This window comes from Acomys russatus, chromosome 2 (assembly GCF_903995435.1).
Source record: "Acomys russatus chromosome 2, mAcoRus1.1, whole genome shotgun sequence".
In the NCBI taxonomy this organism is placed as follows: Eukaryota; Metazoa; Chordata; class Mammalia; order Rodentia; family Muridae; genus Acomys; species Acomys russatus.
The window spans coordinates 70,223,142-70,241,788 of NC_067138.1; the positions used below are offsets into that span (position 1 = coordinate 70,223,142).

The window sequence follows — 18,647 nt, forward strand, 5'->3', positions numbered from 1 at the left end:
CACATACCCCACATTAGAAAGAAACTCAAAATGGACAAGAATCTCTGCAGCTGGGGGTTGGTGGTACTAATCCTAGCACTCAGAGAAAGATTTCCTGTCAGCATACATACACTGAGCCACATGGCGTTGGGACTGCTGTGCTCTTGGCATGTCATGGCCACTACAGTCTTGAAATCTGAGAAGCTGTGACAAGTCACAAGAGACCTCCATCGTATTGGGGAGGAGGAGGGGCCTCACAAGACTGCTTGGGGGTGGGTCGTGAGATGGCATATGAAATTCCACTCCTCACTAAGGATAACTATTGGGAGGGAGGGTGCCAAGACTGTTTCTCAGTAATGTAGCTCACGCTCTTGCTTTTACTCCCTAATCCATGCCTCTGTAAATAAGTCCAGTGAAACTCCGTGGTTCATCAAGGTGGATTTGGTTGGAGTCCTGTTTTGGGTGTGTCCGGGGAGCTCTATCTGGGTGAATAGATGGTTGTTCATAGCTCCCCAAGAAAAGCAGATGCCCAGCTGGGAGTAACGTTTTGTCTACGTGGCTTTTCTGCAAGTTCCTCCATTAAACCTCAGACAGTGGAGATGACTAGTCAGATTTCCCTACTGACTCCGGACAAGGTCAGTGCCCAGTTAAAGGGCCCTTTGTTTCTCTCTGGGATGCTACCACCTTTCCTGCCTAGGGATTTTGTCTGAGGCTCCAGGTCTGTGCACTGTAGCTAGGGGAAAGAAGTGAGTCCACGGGCTGTCCCAAAAGAATCCAGAAAGAATCCTGGCATAGACTACGGTGTGGGCAGCTCTGATGTAATCTTAAGGTGTAGGATTCAGTATTTGAATCCTTTCCTGGGAGCCTGAGAAGGGGCAGACTCTGGTGGTTCAAGAGAAACCAGCTGCTTTGGGACTCTAGGGTTAAATGCTGCAACCTTAACATCCACGAGGAAGCTAGCACTATGAAGTATGAAGGTCATCAGATTGTGACCCAGCCAACGAAAACCTTCAAAGAAATGAGGCTATGTTGCTAATCTTTCCACAGACAATGGGGGGAAGGGGCGGGTGTTGGCACAAGAGCCTATTTGTGGCTGCCTCCGTGGTGAGGCACAGAGGGGTAAAAATAAAAAGAGATCCCAAACCTCCAACTCCTTCCCCTGGTTTTGGGTTCCAGAGGCTTCCAGGGGCTTAGAACACATGGTAACATTAGCCATTTAGGTCAGATTTCCCTCATGTGACCTGCAGGTGTGTTTTATCCTGAGGCTGCACAGCCCTCCTTATCTTTGGCTAGAAGCTGTGTGGCCTGAGCAATGGCGGCTTCATCTTTTGCAGATGGCTTTCTCTCAAAGGGTGGAAATACTTGCTGCTAATGATGACAATCACCTCCATTTATCAAGTAAGGTTCCACTGCCAGGCTTAACGCTGAGAATTAACGTGCTTTCATTTAAGCCTCTCAACAAATCTTATCAGGAAAGTTGAGTACCAGAGGGGCAGATTTGGTTGGCAAAGAATTATCAAGTGTATTTAAAAACTTACATAAAGCCGGACATGGTGGCTCCTGCCTTTAATCCCAGCACCCAGGGAGGCAGAGGCAGGCATATCCCTATGAATTTGAGGCCAGTCTGGTCTACAGAATGAGTCCAGGACAGCCAAGACTACACAGAGAAACCATATCTAATAAATAAATAAATAAATAATATAATACAAAAGATTGTTGACATTTGCAAAAAAAAGTATTAAATGGTGTTAAAGTATTCTTGATAAAACTAGGTCAATAAGATGAAAAGGCAGTACACAAAATTGAAACACCAGTAAGAGAAAAAGTTTATTATCCTAGAAATAAACCAAATACAAACTAGTATGTATGAGCCGAGAGTGAGGAGAGAGCAGTCTGCAAGCGGAAAGCAGCCCTGGGGAGACATGGAATCTGTGCCCTGATCTTGGACTTGGGAACTGTGAGAAATAAATGTCTATGGTTTATAAGCCCTCAGTCTAGATAGTCTGTAATTGTAGCCCACGCTATTTTTTTTTTGTTGTTGTTGTTACCTACAAGGAGGGCGAAAATTTTGTGCAATATAGAAACCTAATAGTGAGCATGCACACAAGAATGAAAATTACAAACTGCGCACTGCTGTGTGCTTATCAGATTGAAGAAGATAAAGTGGCGACGGGGAAAGTCTGGCGCATAACTCATTTAATGTACTTCTAATTTGTTGCTATTGTGTTCCAGGGATGCATTTTAATTTTCCACTCAGCATGTGTTAAGCTTCGCTAGGCGTTTGATCAAAAAGAAAAAGTAATAAACATTTTTATGATAATTGCCAAGGCAAGGTCAGTTGCAGGCGGCCGGCTTGCTAGCTATTCCGGAGGCCCCGTGTCAGAGCAGCAGGGCGGGGGGGTGCGGAGAGTTGGCGAGGGGGGGGGGGGGGCACATGGGGTTCCCGGCGGTGGGGCGTGACCTGGGTCGTGGGGTTGGGGCGCGAGTGAGGACCACAACTCCCAGGCGCCCGCGCGCCAGCTCGCCGGGGCCACGTGATCCACGCGGCCAGGGCGCGGTAGCAGCTGCAATCGGAGTCGAATCCCGAGCAAGTCCAGAGCCGCGAGCGGACCGACGCCTCCCGGCTGGCCGCTTAGAGCGCGCACCATGGCGGTGAGTTCTGCTCTGCACCGCGGAAGGGACGGAGGTGGGCGGCTAGGCGAGACCCCAGAGATCCTTGCAGCCTCTGACCCCGGGCTGGAGAGGGGGACGTGTCAGCGACGCTGTCACAGCAGGAGTAGGGCTGAGGAACGCAGCAGGTAAAGCTGCTGTGGTTCTGGGAGTTTGTGTTTTGTCCCTCTCTGCCAGGAGTCAGTCACTGCAGCCAGGCCAGCCCCAGCTGGGACGCTGCAGGTGGGTGCGGAGAGTGAAGACAGCTGTCCATGGTCCCTTCCCGGGCTCTAGCCAGATTTGGGGCATTACAGAAAGGTTTCCTCCAAGGGAGGCCCGGCGGGGGTTCAGCCGCGTCCCGCGCAGCTCATCAGCCGCCCCCCTCCGGCTCGGCTGGTCCTGGGCAGGTTCCTGGGTCTGTTTCTTTAAAACCGACCCAAGGTACTTCGCCCACATCCTTCCTACCCTCGGAATCCGGAATCCGAAAGTAGCTTTTTCAACAGACGTCTTTTCCTGGTGAGGTTCCCCTTGACTAGAGAATGACAGCTTGCAACACTGCTCTTTGAGGAAATCCTGTCAGTTTCTTCATCTCACAAAGGATGTCTCAGAATCTAAGACAGGAAGCCTACACAGACCGTTTAGTGGAGAGAGGCACCCCAGCTCCTGCGGATCCTCTAAATAGGTGAAGCAGATGGGAAGGCCCTGACACAGGTCTCCATGCAGTCAACAGCAGCACACCAGCCTTCAACTAGTTCTGAAGTGTCTGGTTTAAAAAAAAAAAAACGAATGTCTTTTTCTTTAAGCTTAATTACAAATGAGCAAAAAGAAAGCAGGCCCTGTGAATGGCTCTCCCCTTGGCCGAGGTCCCTCCTCTGTGAGGTACCGCCCTTCATAAAGCACAGATAAACTGCTGGTGACACAGATTTATCCCCAGTGGGAACGAGACTGGGGCCTTGCCTATCTGCTTATCTCACCACAGGACCTGCCAAACTGAAAAGGCTGTGGTCCCTTCCCGTAAGTCTGAGTGTGCTGACTTTGAATCCTTTTCTTTAGCCAAAATACGGAAAGAGTGAGGAAGGCAGAGGGGCCAGGGGTGTTGAACTTGGTAGGAAGTGGAATCATTCCCTATGGGCGCTCCTAGTTGAGGACACCTTGCAGTCTGTCCTGCCAGCTGCCTTCTGCTTCCCAACTGTCCCAGCCACTTGCCTGTCCTTCCGCAGGTGGCTTTGTCCCCTCCCCAGGTCATCACTTGACCTCCCTGCTCCTGTCTGCAGTCTCTGTTTTAATTATCTGTCAGCTTCTCCCACTCCCCTGCTAAGTAGTTTGAATTCTACCAGCCTTCTCTTGTTCCTCTCAGTCTGTACATTCCTAGCACAAGAAAAGGGGGCATTTACTGGTTGGGAGACGTTTTCTGTCTGTAGATTGTCTCATGGGTGGCAAGAGGTTTTGGCTGTTTTGTTTGTTTTTGCTCCTGAGGTAGTTGGCCTGGACCCAGGGATGATAGGATACAATGAGTTGTGGAAACTCCCAGAATGACTAAATTAGCTACTAGAGACATTCCAGTCATGCCAACTGGCTTTACCAGCCAGACTGGGTGAAGGAGTGAAGGGCACAGCCTCCAGGGTGCCAAAGTCCTCTCCTGCGTTCTGATGAAGGCAACTGCGGTGTACGTGGAGTCTTGCCTATCATTGCTTCACCATATTATTCTTTTGTGAACATTTTCCCAAGCCATCAACTATTCATTTAGAAATTATAACGAGATGTCTAGGGATGGTAGAACTCAAAATGATTTTCATATTTGGTACTATTTTAGCTATTTGTTTTGCCAAGTACCACTTTCATATTAGGAAGATAACGTACTCATTATTCAACATGATTTTGAAGTGACTACTCACATATCTCTCCATATTGAGGCTGTTAATTTATGGGACCAGCACCTGTCCGTAGACAGGGGACATGGCGATTCAGACCATTTCTCCAGGTACACCCCTACTGACACTTGCCCCAGAAATACCCAGAGTGCTTACTGAACACGGTGTAATTTGAAGAGTAGCTCCTGCTATCTAGAAAGCTGTCCTTCACTAAGCTACGTGGGCACTGTGGGACTTGTTGACAGTCTCTGCACTCAGCGGTTCACCTGTCACTCCCTCTGTGTATGTGGAGCCAGGCTTATGCACACCTGTGTTCCACGCCAGTGTCCTTCCTCCTAACCTCTTCCCCCTTGGCTTTGCACTCTGGGGTTTTGTTTGTTTGTTTGTTTTGTTGTGTTTTGTTTTGTTTTCCAGCTGTAGCCTTGAGAATTGGCTTTTCTTCCCTGTTCTCAGGTACCATGGTCTTGTTTGCTTCATTTCTTTATCCTGTGAAGGGCCTAAGCACCACCACGGTGATTGCATGGGGATCTTTTTGCCTATATTTTTCTCCTTTCACAGCTTCTTCCCTTCTTTTCTCCCAGCATGGCCTGTCTCTTCTGTTTTCACGTCTTCTTTTGGAAATGTTAAAACTAACAATCCTGGACTCAGTTGGTCTAGAGTGTGTCTAGCACACACAGAGTCATAGGTCTGGTCCCCAGAGGCACACAAACTACGTGTGGTGCTGCGTTCTTCCGAGCCCAGCACTCAGAAGTTCAGAGTTGTTTCTCAAGCCAAGGCCATCTGAGGCTACACAAAACCTGACTAAAACAAAACAACATGGAGTGGGTAAGTGGTTCCGCAGTAAAGACGTGTACTGCTCTTGCAGAGAACCAGTTGGTTCCCAGAGCCCATGCCATCCTTGGGTAGCTCACAACTGTCTAACTCTAGCTCCAGAGGAATTTGGCACCCTCTTCTGGCCTGTGTGTGCACTGAACTCACATGCAAACACACACACACACACACACACACACACACACACACACACACACACACACATTTTTGCCAGATAAGGTAAGGTGATATATGACTCTAATCAAAGCACTTGGAAGATAAAGGCAGGTGGATCTGGTCTACATTGCAAGTTCCAATACATGATGAGGCTCTAAAGATAAATAGATAAATAGACAGAAAGAAAGAAAGAAAGAAAGAAAGAAAGAAAGAAAGAAAGAAGAAAGAAAGAAAAAGTAATGGGTATCTTTAAAAACAAAACAAACAAACAGAAACCATACCAATGGGTTTTCTCCAAAATTAGATTCCATTTACTTCTCATGACAAATGAGGGTTGTTTGCAGACCTGAGTTCTATTCCTGAGGCTGCCACCACCTCAGTGCAACCTTGGGCTTCCTCAGAGGTTGTGCCAAGAGCACAGATTCTGAAACCAGTGTGCCTGGACAAAAACCTGCTGGCCAGCATGCCCCCAGATAAGAGGAAACACTCACTCCCAAGGTAGGTACTGTCCAACAGGGAGTGGGAAGCAGACAGGGCACACAGTTCTGGGTGTGCCTTCTGGTAGGAAAGAGAGCTGGTAAGCTTGATTTTGCCCAGTTCCAGCTTCCCCCAGGTGTCCTTGATCACAGAGTTCATCTCTCAGAGTGCCTTAACAGCCTGTGTTTCTCATGGAATGTGAGAAAGATTCCTTTAGCTCTGACAGGTATGGGAAAGAGGGCCCATTGACGGTCACCTCATGTGAATGGCTGCACGCTGTCTCCTCCCAGTCTCCCTGGGGTGGTGCTGAGGTTCCAGAAACTCCTTGTTTGACAGATCTGGTTTGTTCCCAATCTGCTATCACACACACCCCCCCCCCTTTTTTTTTTTTGAGATGATGACTCACCATACTCCAGGTTGGCCTGTGTCTTAAGTCACTGTTCTATTGCTGTGAAGAGACACCAATGACCAAGGCAACTCTTATAAAAGAAAGCACTTAATTCGGACCTTGCTTATAGTTTCAACGAGTTAGTCATTGTCGTCATCATGACAGAGAGCATGGCACCAGAGCAGTGGCTGAGACTCTGGGCCTGGTGTGGGCTTTTGAAACCTCAAAGCTCACCCCTATTGACGCACTTCCTCTAGCAAGGCCACACTTCTCAATCCTCAAGTTTTGCACTCCCTGATGACAAAACATTCCAAGATGAGCCTGTGTGGGTCATTCTTACTGAAACCACCACATTCTAGAACTCATGTAACCAAGTAGCCTTGAATTCACAACAGTGCACCTGCCTCCACCTTCCAAGTGCTGGGGTTGTAGTTGTGAACTGCTATGTCCACTTTGATCCTACTGTTCTTTATTATCTCCTTTGATCCTCAATTTTGAGAAGGAGAGAGAAGGAAAAGGTAGATGTGTATGGTCTGTGACTTCGTAGGGCTGTCACCTACAAACAAGTTTGTACACACAATGGCACCATTTCCAGTCAAAGTCACAGCTGACCTCATTTGCCTGTCCCTCCGCTTGCCCAGGGAAGCATGCCTCATTCTAAAATCCCACAGCCTTTCTGAGAACCCCCTCCTCCAATGTCCTCTCCCCTGTAACACTCATTGAGAGCTACAAGGCCTCTTATGAAGCCCACCCAGAGAAAATCCCTTTCTCTCCCCTCCCAGAGCTCTCCTTTCCCAGCTGGAGATGAGATGGGGGGTTAGGGGGTGGGAGTTGGATTAAATCAGTGTGTTCCCTTTTTGTTTATTATTTTTTAATGTGCATTGGTGTTTTGCCTGTGTGCATCTGTGTGAAGATGTCTGATCCCCTGGAACTGGAGTTACAGCTGTGAGATGCCATGTGGGTACTGGGAATTGAACCTGAGTCCCCCTGGAAGAGCAGCCAGTGCTCTTAACCACTGAGCCATCTCTTCAGGCCCCCTTATTTGTTTTTGTTTTTTTTTTTTTAATGGTACAAGGGTTGAACCTAGGGCTTCACATATTCGAGGCAAGTGTTCCACCTTCTTCCTCACCTTCTCAATGCTGGCTACAGACTAGGCTCAGCAAAGCGTCTACTGAATGAATGGATGTGTGCGGTATATAGATGGGAGACATCTGCCCTTTAGCCCTGTATGACAAACTCTGATGCATCTGTCCAGGTTCACGAGGACAAAGAGGATTTCCTGCCGGCTCTGGGGAATGCAGTCCAGATCTGAGCAAAAGGGCTGAGCTAGTGGATAAGGCTCAGCCTAGTGCATCCTATTGAGTTTGGAGGACCCAGAAGGGATATCTCCTTGTGACCCGAATCTGGTTGGCCTTTAGAGGGCAGGCACTCACCATTTTCATTTCCACTTGGAACAAGGCTCAGTTACAGATGTTATTGGCCCACTTAGGCAAGCCCCTCCTCTTCCATATGACCTCCAATGGCCCTTCCAGCATGTGAGACCTGTAGCCCCCAGGTGTCCCCCAAGGCAGCTGCTGGGGAGCCCTGGGAAGAAGGACCTCTGTGTCCAATCCTCCTGTGATGCAGATCCTTGTCTCTTTCAGATGCATTTCATCTTTTCAGATGAGGCTGTGCTTCTCTTTGATTTCTGGAGAGTCCACAGTCCTACAGGTAAGAACTGGGAAGGTCGGACTTGTAGTTTGGCAAGCTCATAGTGCCAGGCAGCAGAGATCCTGGGTTCTCTTTCTTTTCTGTGGGCAGTTAAGGCACACTGAGCTAGAACTTTGCATACAGCATTCTAAAGCAGGCTAGAAATAAGCCAGATACCTGTCCTGGCAGATGTGTCCTTCCCTACAATGGCTTGTCATTGTCCAGCTACCCCTGCAGGTTAGAACACTTCCATTAGTATCTTCCCAAGATTCTGTGGGCTGCCTATGCTAACTAAGTGGTCTACACCCAGGGCCACTCAAGCAGTGGGGTCAGACAGTGGCTGCATACAGTCTTCTTGCATGTTTAGTGGCTTGTACTGGTTGTGAACTGCAGCCCCAACCAAGTCTCTTGTCTGATTCTCACAGTGGGAACCACTGTAGGCTAGGCTTCCTCGTGGTAGGGTGGCTAGCTTCTAAGAACAGGTATCCTAAGAGAACATGCGTGAGATGCATGAGACTTTAAAAACATACCCTGGGGGCTGGAGAAATGGCTCAGTAGGTAAAGTGCTTGCGGAGAAAGCATGAAGACCTAAATTTGATTGCTAACACCCATGTAAACAGAAGACATGTCAGCATGCACCCCTAATCCTAGCGCTCAAGAATAAAGACAGGAGGATTCCGGGGGCTTGCCTGCCAGCCGGCTCATATTTAGTTTCAGTATCAAAAGTAAGGTAGAAAGGAATAGAAGAAGACACCTAATACTGACCCCTGGTCTCTACACACATGTGCACCCCAACACACACACACGTGCATTCACACACAAAAGTAAAACCTATACTTGGAAGTTACATAGCATTATCCTCACCTTAGTGACTGACCCTTTGACTCTTCCAGGCCAAAAGGGAGAGGACATGGCTCCCATCCCATGATGGAAGGAGGATGTGGGTAGGATACACGGTGTGTGTGTGTGTGTGTGTGTGTGTGTGTGTGTGTGTGTGTGTGTGTGTGAGAACATCTTTGAAAGATGCACTCTATCACTGATACTATAGAGTAACTTGGAAAAATAAGGTAGATGTGTATGAACAGAAGGGATCCTGCGTCCTGAGGGAGTTGTGAGGATGCAGAGAGGATGCTGTCATTTTGTCGGTGAATGCTGGTACAGACACAGCAGCAGAGGCTGCTGTGGACAGGAGGATGGGTCTGGGAGTCTGGGAAGACTTATTGTTAAATGTATGCGCTTCTCCATGAGCAAACTTCCACCATAAGCATGTAATTACCTGTGGTTACCTATCTTTAAAAAACTTGTGGCTTTTGCCTTTGTGCAAGAAAAAGCAGCCTATGGTTTTTCCTTTTCTAATATTCAACACTTCTATGGTCAGATGTGTAGTCCTTCCTCACCATCCATTTTTCTGACAGCATCTGAGTACCCTACAGTTCAATTTAATTCTGACACTAACTAGAGTCAGTGCAGACCCCACAGATGAAAAGCACAGCCCCTCTCAGACTGTCTCCTGTGCTGATGCCCATACTTCTGACCAATGAGCTGTAAAATCAGGCCATGAACTCCCCCACAACTGGTATCAGTCATTTGCTGGGGCAGCTCACAGAACTCAGGGAAATGCTTTACAGAGGCATAATTAAGCCACTATCTACTGGTGAGCCTCTCAGCCGGCAGCCCCTGTCTGCTTCCGAGAGCTCGAGAGTAAGGCTGAGTCTTTCTCTCCCCTCCATCCTGAGGTTGGCTCCCCAAGAGCTCCAGCCACAGGTCTCTGGCACATATAAGGCCCCACCAGCAAGTATTTTTGGATACAAAGTCTCTTAGTATAGAGCCCAGGCTGTCCCTGAACTCACAACTCATCTGCCTCAGCTTCCTCACGGCTGAGATTACAGGCATGCACTAGCGTTTACAGTTCTATATTCTCATGTTACACAGCCTCATAAAACACTTTGGATGAGCCACTTATCTGTCTGTTGTAAAACACAAGTAGTATCAGGTTAATTTTGCCCAGAGGCACTAGTAAGCACTTACTTACTACTTTCTTTTCAAAGCACTTACTGGATTTTCTCTATAAAAGTAATACATGGAAGCACTACAAGGAATACTTATAGACAATATTTTGGGAAATTAGGCAAGAAGAAAATAAATAATCCGTCTTCCAAATTACCATTGCTCTCCTGATGTACCTCCACGCCCCCCCCCCCCGCAGGGTTTTTGGTATACCCATAGGCAAAAAATGTATGTCTCACTGTATGTACCCCTCCTTTGCAAAGCATCTTGATAGAGAGGTGTGGAGAATGCTGGGGGTGGGGGCGGCTACTGGGGATGGTGCTGTGTGGCTTCACCCTCTTTGCTAAAATGAGAAGCCACACTCCAGTATGTCAAAATTACCAGGACATGTCTGGAGAGGTAAAGAGATGAATGATGGTTTGAGCTTCATGAGGGTGAGGAAGAAGAGGCAGATGGCTGCAGTAGATTGGAGTAGATTGAGTGGATTCAGATGGTGTGAAGGATGGGCTGTCCTGCTTCCTGGGACAGGCCCCTGGCGTGTGTCTCTGGGAGAAACAGTATGTGACAAGCACTGGGATTGAATCTTGGCCTCACGTGTGCTAGGCACTGTCTCCAAGCCTTTCTACTTTTTGAGATATGGCCTCACTAAGTGGTTTGGGCTAGCCTGGAATCCGCTCCGTAGTCCAGGCCAGCCTTGAACTTGCCATTCATCTGCTTCATGCATCTGAGTATCTGAAGTTACATACAGCCCTGTGTCCAATATCTGACTTGCTTCTTTATTTATATGCACGTGCACATGTACGCTTGTACTTATGTGGAAGTGGGTGTGCATATGTGTGCATGTCAGAGGACAGCCTTGCCTGTCATTCACCACTTGACATCCTTCTTGGTTTTGAGCAGGGTTTCTGAGACTGGCTCAGAACCTGCTTCTGAAATCTAGGCAGGGCTGACCAGCAAGCCCAGGGATCTGGCTGTGTTTGCTTCCCCAGTGCTTGGTGGTGGCTCCTCTTCTTCACCTTCTCCTTCCTCCTCTTCTGTTTCTTTTTTCCTTCTTTATTGTTTTAAATTAAAAAAAAAATAATCTATTTATTTTATGTACATTGGTGTTTTGAGTCCATGTGTGTCTGTGTGAGGGTGTCGGATCCCTTGGAACAGGAGTTACAGACAGTTGTGAGCTGCCATGTAGGTGCTAGGAACTGAACCCAGGTTCTTTGGAAGAACAGTCAATGCTCTTAACAGCTAAGGCATCTCTACAGGTTTTTCAAATAAAAAAATAAAATCTCAGGGTTCACAGTATGATCAACTATCCTATAACACTTCTGCTCCTCTTCCTTCCTCCTTCTTCTTCTTCCTTCTCCTTTCTTTCTTGTTCTCCTCCTCCTCCTCTTCACCCCTCTCAGAAATCTACCTTCCTCTGCCTCTCAAGGGCTGGTAGTAAATGCACATGCCACCACACCTGGCAAGCTTTATTTATTTTGAATTAACAAAAATAGTTCATCTTACGTGGTGCTTGGTGATGTTTCAGTACATGTATAGGCTGTGGAGCTTTGAAGTCAGGGCTAGCCCATCTTTTTCTTCAAACTTTTATCATTTATTCATGATGAGAAGAACATGTAAAATCCTCTCCTGGCTTTTCTTTTTTTTAAAAAACATGTGGCACACTATCATTATCCAAAGTCACATACAGGACATGTACACCACAACTGAGTTTTCCACTTGGCCTCTAAACAGGCATGGCCCTGTCAGTGCTGGTTGTCCTGCTTCTGGCTGTACTGTATGAAGGCATCAAAGTTGGCAAAGCCAGGCTGCTCCACAAGACTCTGGAGAGCCTGCCCTCTACCAGCAGCCAGCAGCTCATCTTGGAACCAGACCAGGACTCTAGAGGCTCCGAATCAACTCCAGCCAATAGGACCCCCCTCAGGTATGAACCCTGGGCAGGGTGGCCAGAACATTCACTCTCACCCTGAGAGGTGGTTGGGTTCACCCAGAGAATTTTAGCCCCGCTCACAGAAAGATAATTTGGGCCCCAAGAAATATTTAGTAACTAGAGACTGGGTCTATGGTGTCTGGGCCAAAGCTATCCATCAAGCAGCCTCTTGGGAGGAGATCCAAGGGTTGCAGGAAACTTCAAACCTGTGCTGCAGCTGGCATGGGCACCTGGCCTTCTCACAGGACTCACCTGGCTCTCAAAGCTAGATCTGCAGGCGTACCAACGCAAGCACTGCCGTCAGCCTAGTCTCCCAGTTCCTGCGCTCTGGTTCCCACTCTGATTAGGCAACCTTTTCCAGGCCCCAGTCTGCCCTCTCTGCAGCCTCATCGATGCTTAATAAGCCTCCTTGCTACATCACCAGCAACCTTACCTGGGTGCCTCACACCCTCATAACCACCCTGTGCTCTTCCAGTGTTTTCCTGAGAAGAAAATCAGCAAAGAGATTCAGAGATTTGTGGTAGGCCAGACTGAACAGGCACTAAAGTCCCTGTTCTTCTCCACCTCCCACATTCAATTCAGGGGAGAGCTGCTGCCTTCCTGATGACTTCCTCTTGTCCCTTATTTGACAACATAAAACACAATGGCTTCCCCATCTGCCCAGGATGGCAGGAAGCTTAGAGCTAAATGTGGGGGAGATGTCTTTGGAGAGAAATCTCTGCTAGGTAAAGTATGTTGCACTGTGACTCAGGCCGGCTTTCTCTCCCTAGTACAATACAAGTGCTCATTCCTAGTTAGCTAACTTGTTTCTCTTTTATGTCTAGGTGGTTTTTGTGTTACTTTGGCCAGACCCTGGTCCATGTCATTCAGGTGGTCATTGGCTACTTTGTGATGCTGGCTGTAATGTCCTACAACACCTGGATCTTCCTCGGTGTGGTCCTGGGCTCGGCTGTGGGCTACTACCTAACCTACCCACTCCTCAACATGACTTAGTGGGCCAGAGCTGCACAGTGCTGAGGGCTGGAGAGAGCTGGGGCCTGTTCCAGGCACTGTACTACCAGCTGATTTTTTTTATGATGGCCATTGCTCACCTCTTTCCCAGTTTCTGACAGCTTTGAGATGAAGCCAGCAGATGGCCCTTGGAGCAGAGAGGTCATTGAAGCTACCTCCTTCCCCAGCCTATACAGAGCCCAGGCCTCCTGTGGTGCCTTAAGCAAGCAGCTGTGACCAAAAGGAACATGGAGAGACTGGAACCTGGAGGCAGGATGGCCAGGCCTGTGACCACAGATATTTGACTGCAAATTAAGTTTTCCAAAGAGCTTCAGTGATGGAGGCCATGGAACCTGGATACCCTCTTCTGCTTTGTGCCTTAATGTCAGAGACATCGTCAGTCTTTAGGGACGGACCATACCAGCTCCTTGTTCTCACCTTTTTGCCTCGGAACACATGAAGATTGTCATTTTGAACTCCTGGCTGGCAATTTTGCACATTCATACAAAACAAAGTTTCTAACGAACTTATTGTATTCATGATGGATGGCAGTATCTCTTAAGACCTGTCTCCCCTTCTCGAGAGAAGACTGCTGCTGATTAAAGGTAGAGAGCCGGGACTGTTACTGAGTGTGTGGACTTGTCCGCTGTGCAGATGAGCCTTCCCATCTGACAGCACTGCCTGCCGCAGGTTAGTAGTCAGGGCTTTGCCTGGTCCTCTCGTGCACACCACAGAGAACAGCATTTACTAACGGAGCCGACTGCCCCTTCTTTTTTACTTACACTAACTCCTAATGATCTGGTAGGGAAACATGAGTCAGTCACTGAAGTACTGATTCTGCAGGAGTGTGCTGGGGGCTGGGTACTGACTGAGGGTGCAATATACAATCAAACCAAAGCCAGGTCATTTTAGGAGTTAAGTGGACTCCAGATATTTGAGCCTTTTCACTTTATAGGGAAAAGTTAAACAGGAATGGGAACACACGTCTGTAATTCCCAGTGCTGAGAAGGCTAGGTGATTGTGGGTTTGAGGGCAGCCTGGGCTACATAGAGCATTCTAGGGTTGCCTAGGATTCACAGTAAAACACGTATGCACGCGCGCACGCACACATACACACACCCAATCACTGCTACATACTATATAGTGTCTATGTTAAGTACCTCATGGGCTCAGTGAAAAAATGGGTTTAAGAAGCTTTGGGAGTGAAAAAAAAATACACTTTAATAAATTTCTATTTTTGAACAGTCTGTATTTGTTTCTGTTTCTTCTATTTCCGACAGTATATAACTCCCAAATGTTCCCAGTGCAGGAGGTTGGGGAACACTCTGTGAGAACAAGGACTAACATTGTATGTGTTAGAGACAACTCTGTGCAGAGAAATTGAGACTGGAAATGTGCTTGTAGGTAGATGCCCCAGAGTGCCACGTTAGGTTCATGTAACAAGTTACTGGTTATAACACATGCCTGCTGTAAGAAGAGTAACTGTCACACAGACTATAAACACCCATGCTGGCATGACAGTTAGCAGCTTCCCTTCCTGGGATCTGCAGTAAGAAGCAAGGGCCACAGGAAGTGTGGAACAGGGCACCTGTGGGATTGCTTGTTGCATTCCCTCCTTTCACACAGCAGCCTGCCGAGCTGCCCAGTCTCAGTGGACTTGTGACAGCCTGTGCTGGCCAGCGTCAGCTCCCAGGGCACTGCTGGGATGAACATTTTCACAAGTGACTGGCAGGTTCCTCAACTTAATACTGTTTTAATATAGTCATGATATTTGAGGCTTTTGTGGGGGTGGAGGTCTTTATAAAAATTTTCCCACTGGGTGTGGTAGTGCATGCCCTTAATTCCAGCACTCAGGGAGGCAGAAGCAGGCAGATGCTGTGAGTTTGAGGCCAGCCTGGTCTACAAAGTGAATCCAGGACAGCCAAGGTTACACAGAGAAGCCTTGTCTCTAAATAAATAAATAAATAAATTTTTTTGGTCTAAGGTCTATAGAACGAACATATGGTTAGACTTTGGTAATACATCTTAATTTTAACATTCCTTAGAGCCAAGTCACAAATGGCAGTACTTTCCCTACTGTTCTTAAAAAGCATATGGTTGTCTAGGTGCTGACTAACTGCCAGACAATTCTAGCACTTCATACAATTATTGACTCATCAGTCCTCACTACCACACAGGACCTATCTGCCTTCATCTCAGAGATGAGGAAGCTGAGGCATGAGACAGTCACCTGTGCATGAGCAGCACAGCTGGGACACAGCTGAGGGGCAGAGGTCACCTGGTGCCTGTGGTAGACAGAAGTGGACATAGAGGCTGTGCTGTGTTTCCACAATGGCTGGAAACTACCTCAGATTTGCAATGGGGCCAGGAGACTGAATTTTTCTTTCTTTCTTTCTTTCTTTCTTTTTTTTTTTAGTGCTAAAGTCAAATCTAGGGCCTGTGCATGGTAGGCAAGTACTCTACTGCCAGGACCAGAATTCCCAGCAAGAAGCATTTGCTTCTTCCTTCAACCAAGGGACAGGCAAGGATGGTGGACAAGGATGGTAACAGAATTCTTGTCCTGCTTACTAGCTATGTAACTGTGGACAGCTTACTTTGCTCCTCTAAGCCTGTTTTCTGTAAAACTGGAGAGAATAGGCAGGACCAATGGCTCAGCAGTTAACAGCACCTGTTGCTCTTGTAGAGGACCTGGGCTTGGGTCTCAGCACCCATACAGTAGCTCAACTCTGTAACACCTGGTTTCAGAGGCTCTATGCCTTCTTCTGGCCTCTGCAAACATGCCAAGCACCCATACATATAAAATAAAAAAATAATCTTTAAAAAAATGGGAATAACAGCATCTTCCGTGTTGACTGACACTGTATACAGACTGTCTCATTGCCATCAGCTACTACAGAAGACAGTTATCCACATTTTATAGAGGAGAAAACTTAGGCTTAGAGAACCATTTAATACAACCTTATCCCCGCCCCCCCAAGGCCAGGTTTCTTTTTGTAGCCTTGACTATACTGGACTGGCTTTGTAGACCAGGCTGGCCTCAAATTCACAGCGATCCTCCTGCCTCTGCCTCTGCCTCCTGGGTGCTGGGATTAAAGGTGTGCGCCACCACACCCGGCCATTTAATACAATCTTTCTCAATGCTTCCTAGGCCCAAATGTGGGAGACAAGCACAAAGCCTGCAAGGGTAATGGCCAAACACAGTGGAATTCAGGAGACAATCTTACAAACATTTAAAATCAGGGAACATTTTTGTTTAAAGTACTATTTTTGAAGACTGTGTGGCCATTGGAAGATCTAGAATAAGGAAAGGCCACAAGTATTTCTCACTGCTCTTCTCTGCAGTAATGTTGGCCCCTGGAGCTCACAGGGAACAAGGACCCCTCACATATCAGGAACAGTGGCTATTAGGGCCCCTCCCTTCCCTGCATGCTCCTTAGCCTGTAGTATAGCCCATAGAAATAAGTGCAGGATGGGCCTGGTCCTCAGATAACTACAATGCTCAAGCCTTATGTAGCTGTTGTGACCTGGAACTGTGGCATGTGACTCTTTGAAAACCTCTAAGTTTAATGACAAGTGCCAATGGAAATACATCACAGTGTTTTTGTAAACATTAACTGATCCAGTTACAACTCCCACCCCTAGGATCCCAAAGAGAAATGTGACAGCCCTGGAAACCAAACTCAGTTTCTCCTCAAGGGCCCGAGTCAGGTTTTATTGTAGACATTTATTTTAGTCTCGTTAGTTCCAAATACCTATTGACCTCTTTTATAAGATTTAAGGCAGAGACAAAGATACATGTCCCAGAGCCATAGGCTAGGCCAGCATAGTTCTCTGAGGAGACCCCTCCCAGGCTATAGGCCCTGTCGCAGCAGTTCTGATGAGTCATAGGAGAGAAGGAGGGCTTACAGGTCAACTTGAGACTGAATGAAAAGAAAAAGCTTGGGAGAGATGGCAGGATGCTTGTGACTGGCTGCAGGTGGCCCTCCTACCCCTTCCTCCATGGTAGGGTCGCTCATTGAGGGGTCTTACAACACCAGTTCTGCAGATAGGCTCATGATCCTCTTCACCAGGTCAGGCCGGTGCTCAGGTGGCAGCTAACTCAGATGCCTGAACCACTGTCCTCAGAATGGTCACCAGGACCTCACCCTGAGGCTCACCTAGACCTGAGGCCAGCTGTGCAAAATCATGCTTAGGGAAGAGCCGGGAGAGAAACCTGCGTGCCTGTTTCCTAGGTCTTCACCCCAGCCAGTCAATGTCATCATCATCGTCATCATCTCCAAAAAGGGGTGTTGGGGGCGGGCGTCCCTTCATGCTCTGACAAAACAGGAAAGAGAGGTCAGTCCTCATCCCTGTCCAGATGGCTTCCTGCCTACAAGGGGAAGTGGTGTCTGTCCTTCCTCTGGCTGGAGAGGAGATGAACTGGAAAGACAGGTTTTGTAGCCAGAGAAGTGAAGCATTCAGATAAGGCTGGATCAAGCAAGCAAAGAGAGAAGCCATCTTTCAACAGAGACAAAAGACCAACTTTACTTGGCTGATTTTGTAGTTTATTTGTGAAAAAAGTATTAATTGGACAGATATGCCAACTCATTGAGGAGAGATGAGATAAGAGAAAGAAACAGAAGCAAAGCAGCCTGGGAGAATGAGGGGAAAAAAAGGAAAGATGACAGAGATTTGGAGAAGTACGGTCACATACCTGAGGTGGCCAGACAAACTCAGAAAGATGTGTATACAGATAGAGGCCAAGTGGAGTACCTCACAAAGCTCACAAAGGGAGCGCCCATGCTCACTTTAATGGGGGAGTGGAGCATGCTAGGACCCCGAGTCCCAGCCAAAGGCTACTGCAGAAAGGCTCAAGTTCTTAGATTGGTACCATTGGGAGGTGGTGGAAACCTTTTGTGATGGGGTGCAGTAAGAGGTCTCAGTTGATTACAGGTTGCCCTCAAAGGGGACAGGAGCCCTGGCCCCTCCTTCCTCAGCCTTTCACTTCCTGATCGTTAAGAGAATGTTTTTTTTTTTTTTCTACACACATGTCTTACCACAGGCCTAAAAGCAATGCAGTGAACCTATCTTGGGCTAAAACCTCTGTAACTGTGAGCCAAAATGCACATTCACTCTTTAAACACTTCCTGTATCAGGCATTTGTGCCAGTGACAATGCTGACTAACACAAGCAGCCATATAGGAGGTTCTCCTATTCCTCTCATGATTTAAGCTTCTGCCTTTTCTTCTGGTTTGCTACGGTGACAACAGGGCTGAAGGGTACAGACAAGTGCAAGACTGGATTACTCTTCGAGGCATTTCCTGCTCTGGAGCCAGGCCAAGGGAAGACTGTGCTGTACAGAATTCTCTGGGCTCATGCTACAGTCCACCTAGTAGCAGACCTGTACTTCCCTCCCGGCATCAACTAAGAAATCCTGAAAAGCTGCCAGCGCAGGACTTTGAAATGTGGACAGCAGCTTCTGTTTTGTTCTGACTAAGGCTCTGCGTGGTGTTTACTCATCACATACCCTGAGTTACGTTATTTCATCTCCCTGACCTGAGGTCCTCTGTTTATAGGACATATCAGTAGAAGGCTGAATGAGAATGCGAAGTATTTTTCTGAACACTCAAGGAAGAGACCATAAGCCTGACAGGGCTGACAGTAACACCATCAACATATCACTCATCAGCTGGGATACTCATCC

At 47.6% G+C, this 18,647-nt stretch overlaps 2 protein-coding genes across 3 annotated transcripts in view; one reads left to right on the forward strand and one right to left on the reverse strand.

The window, feature by feature from the left end:
- Positions 1-2,497: 2,497 nt before the first annotated feature.
- Positions 2,498-14,055, forward strand: Slc31a2 (solute carrier family 31 member 2). Of its 2 annotated transcripts, none has more exons than XM_051162809.1 (4): positions 2,498-2,631; positions 7,995-8,061; positions 11,779-11,968; positions 12,799-14,055. In XM_051162809.1, exons 1-4 carry the CDS (start codon positions 2,626-2,628, stop codon positions 12,965-12,967), a joined length of 432 nt encoding a protein of 143 aa, XP_051018766.1. In that variant the 5' UTR covers positions 2,498-2,625; the 3' UTR covers positions 12,968-14,055. The 2 variants fall into 2 exon arrangements, with proteins under 2 accessions (XP_051018766.1, XP_051018774.1); XM_051162817.1 differs by lacking the exon at positions 2,498-2,631 and adding an exon at positions 2,664-2,777.
- Positions 14,056-16,448: 2,393 nt separating this feature from the next.
- The window catches only part of Fkbp15 (FKBP prolyl isomerase family member 15), a 57,211-nt gene continuing 55,012 nt past the window's right edge, over positions 16,449-18,647 (reverse strand). The window contains exon 28 of the mRNA XM_051162826.1: positions 16,449-17,278. Within this exon, the coding sequence (XP_051018783.1) occupies positions 17,201-17,278 (78 nt within the window). The 3' untranslated portion in view covers positions 16,449-17,200. The remainder of the gene's footprint in view (positions 17,279-18,647) is intronic.

What these genes read in the sequence shown, in the direction of transcription:
- Slc31a2 (XM_051162809.1), top strand. An exon ending in GAGAGTCCACAGTCCTACAG is followed by an intron (nt 8,062 to 11,778) that starts GTAAGAACTGGG and finishes GCCTCTAAACAG; the next exon opens with GCATGGCCCTGTCAGTGCTG. An exon ending in GCCAATAGGACCCCCCTCAG is followed by an intron (nt 11,969 to 12,798) that starts GTATGAACCCTG and finishes TTTTATGTCTAG; the next exon opens with GTGGTTTTTGTGTTACTTTG.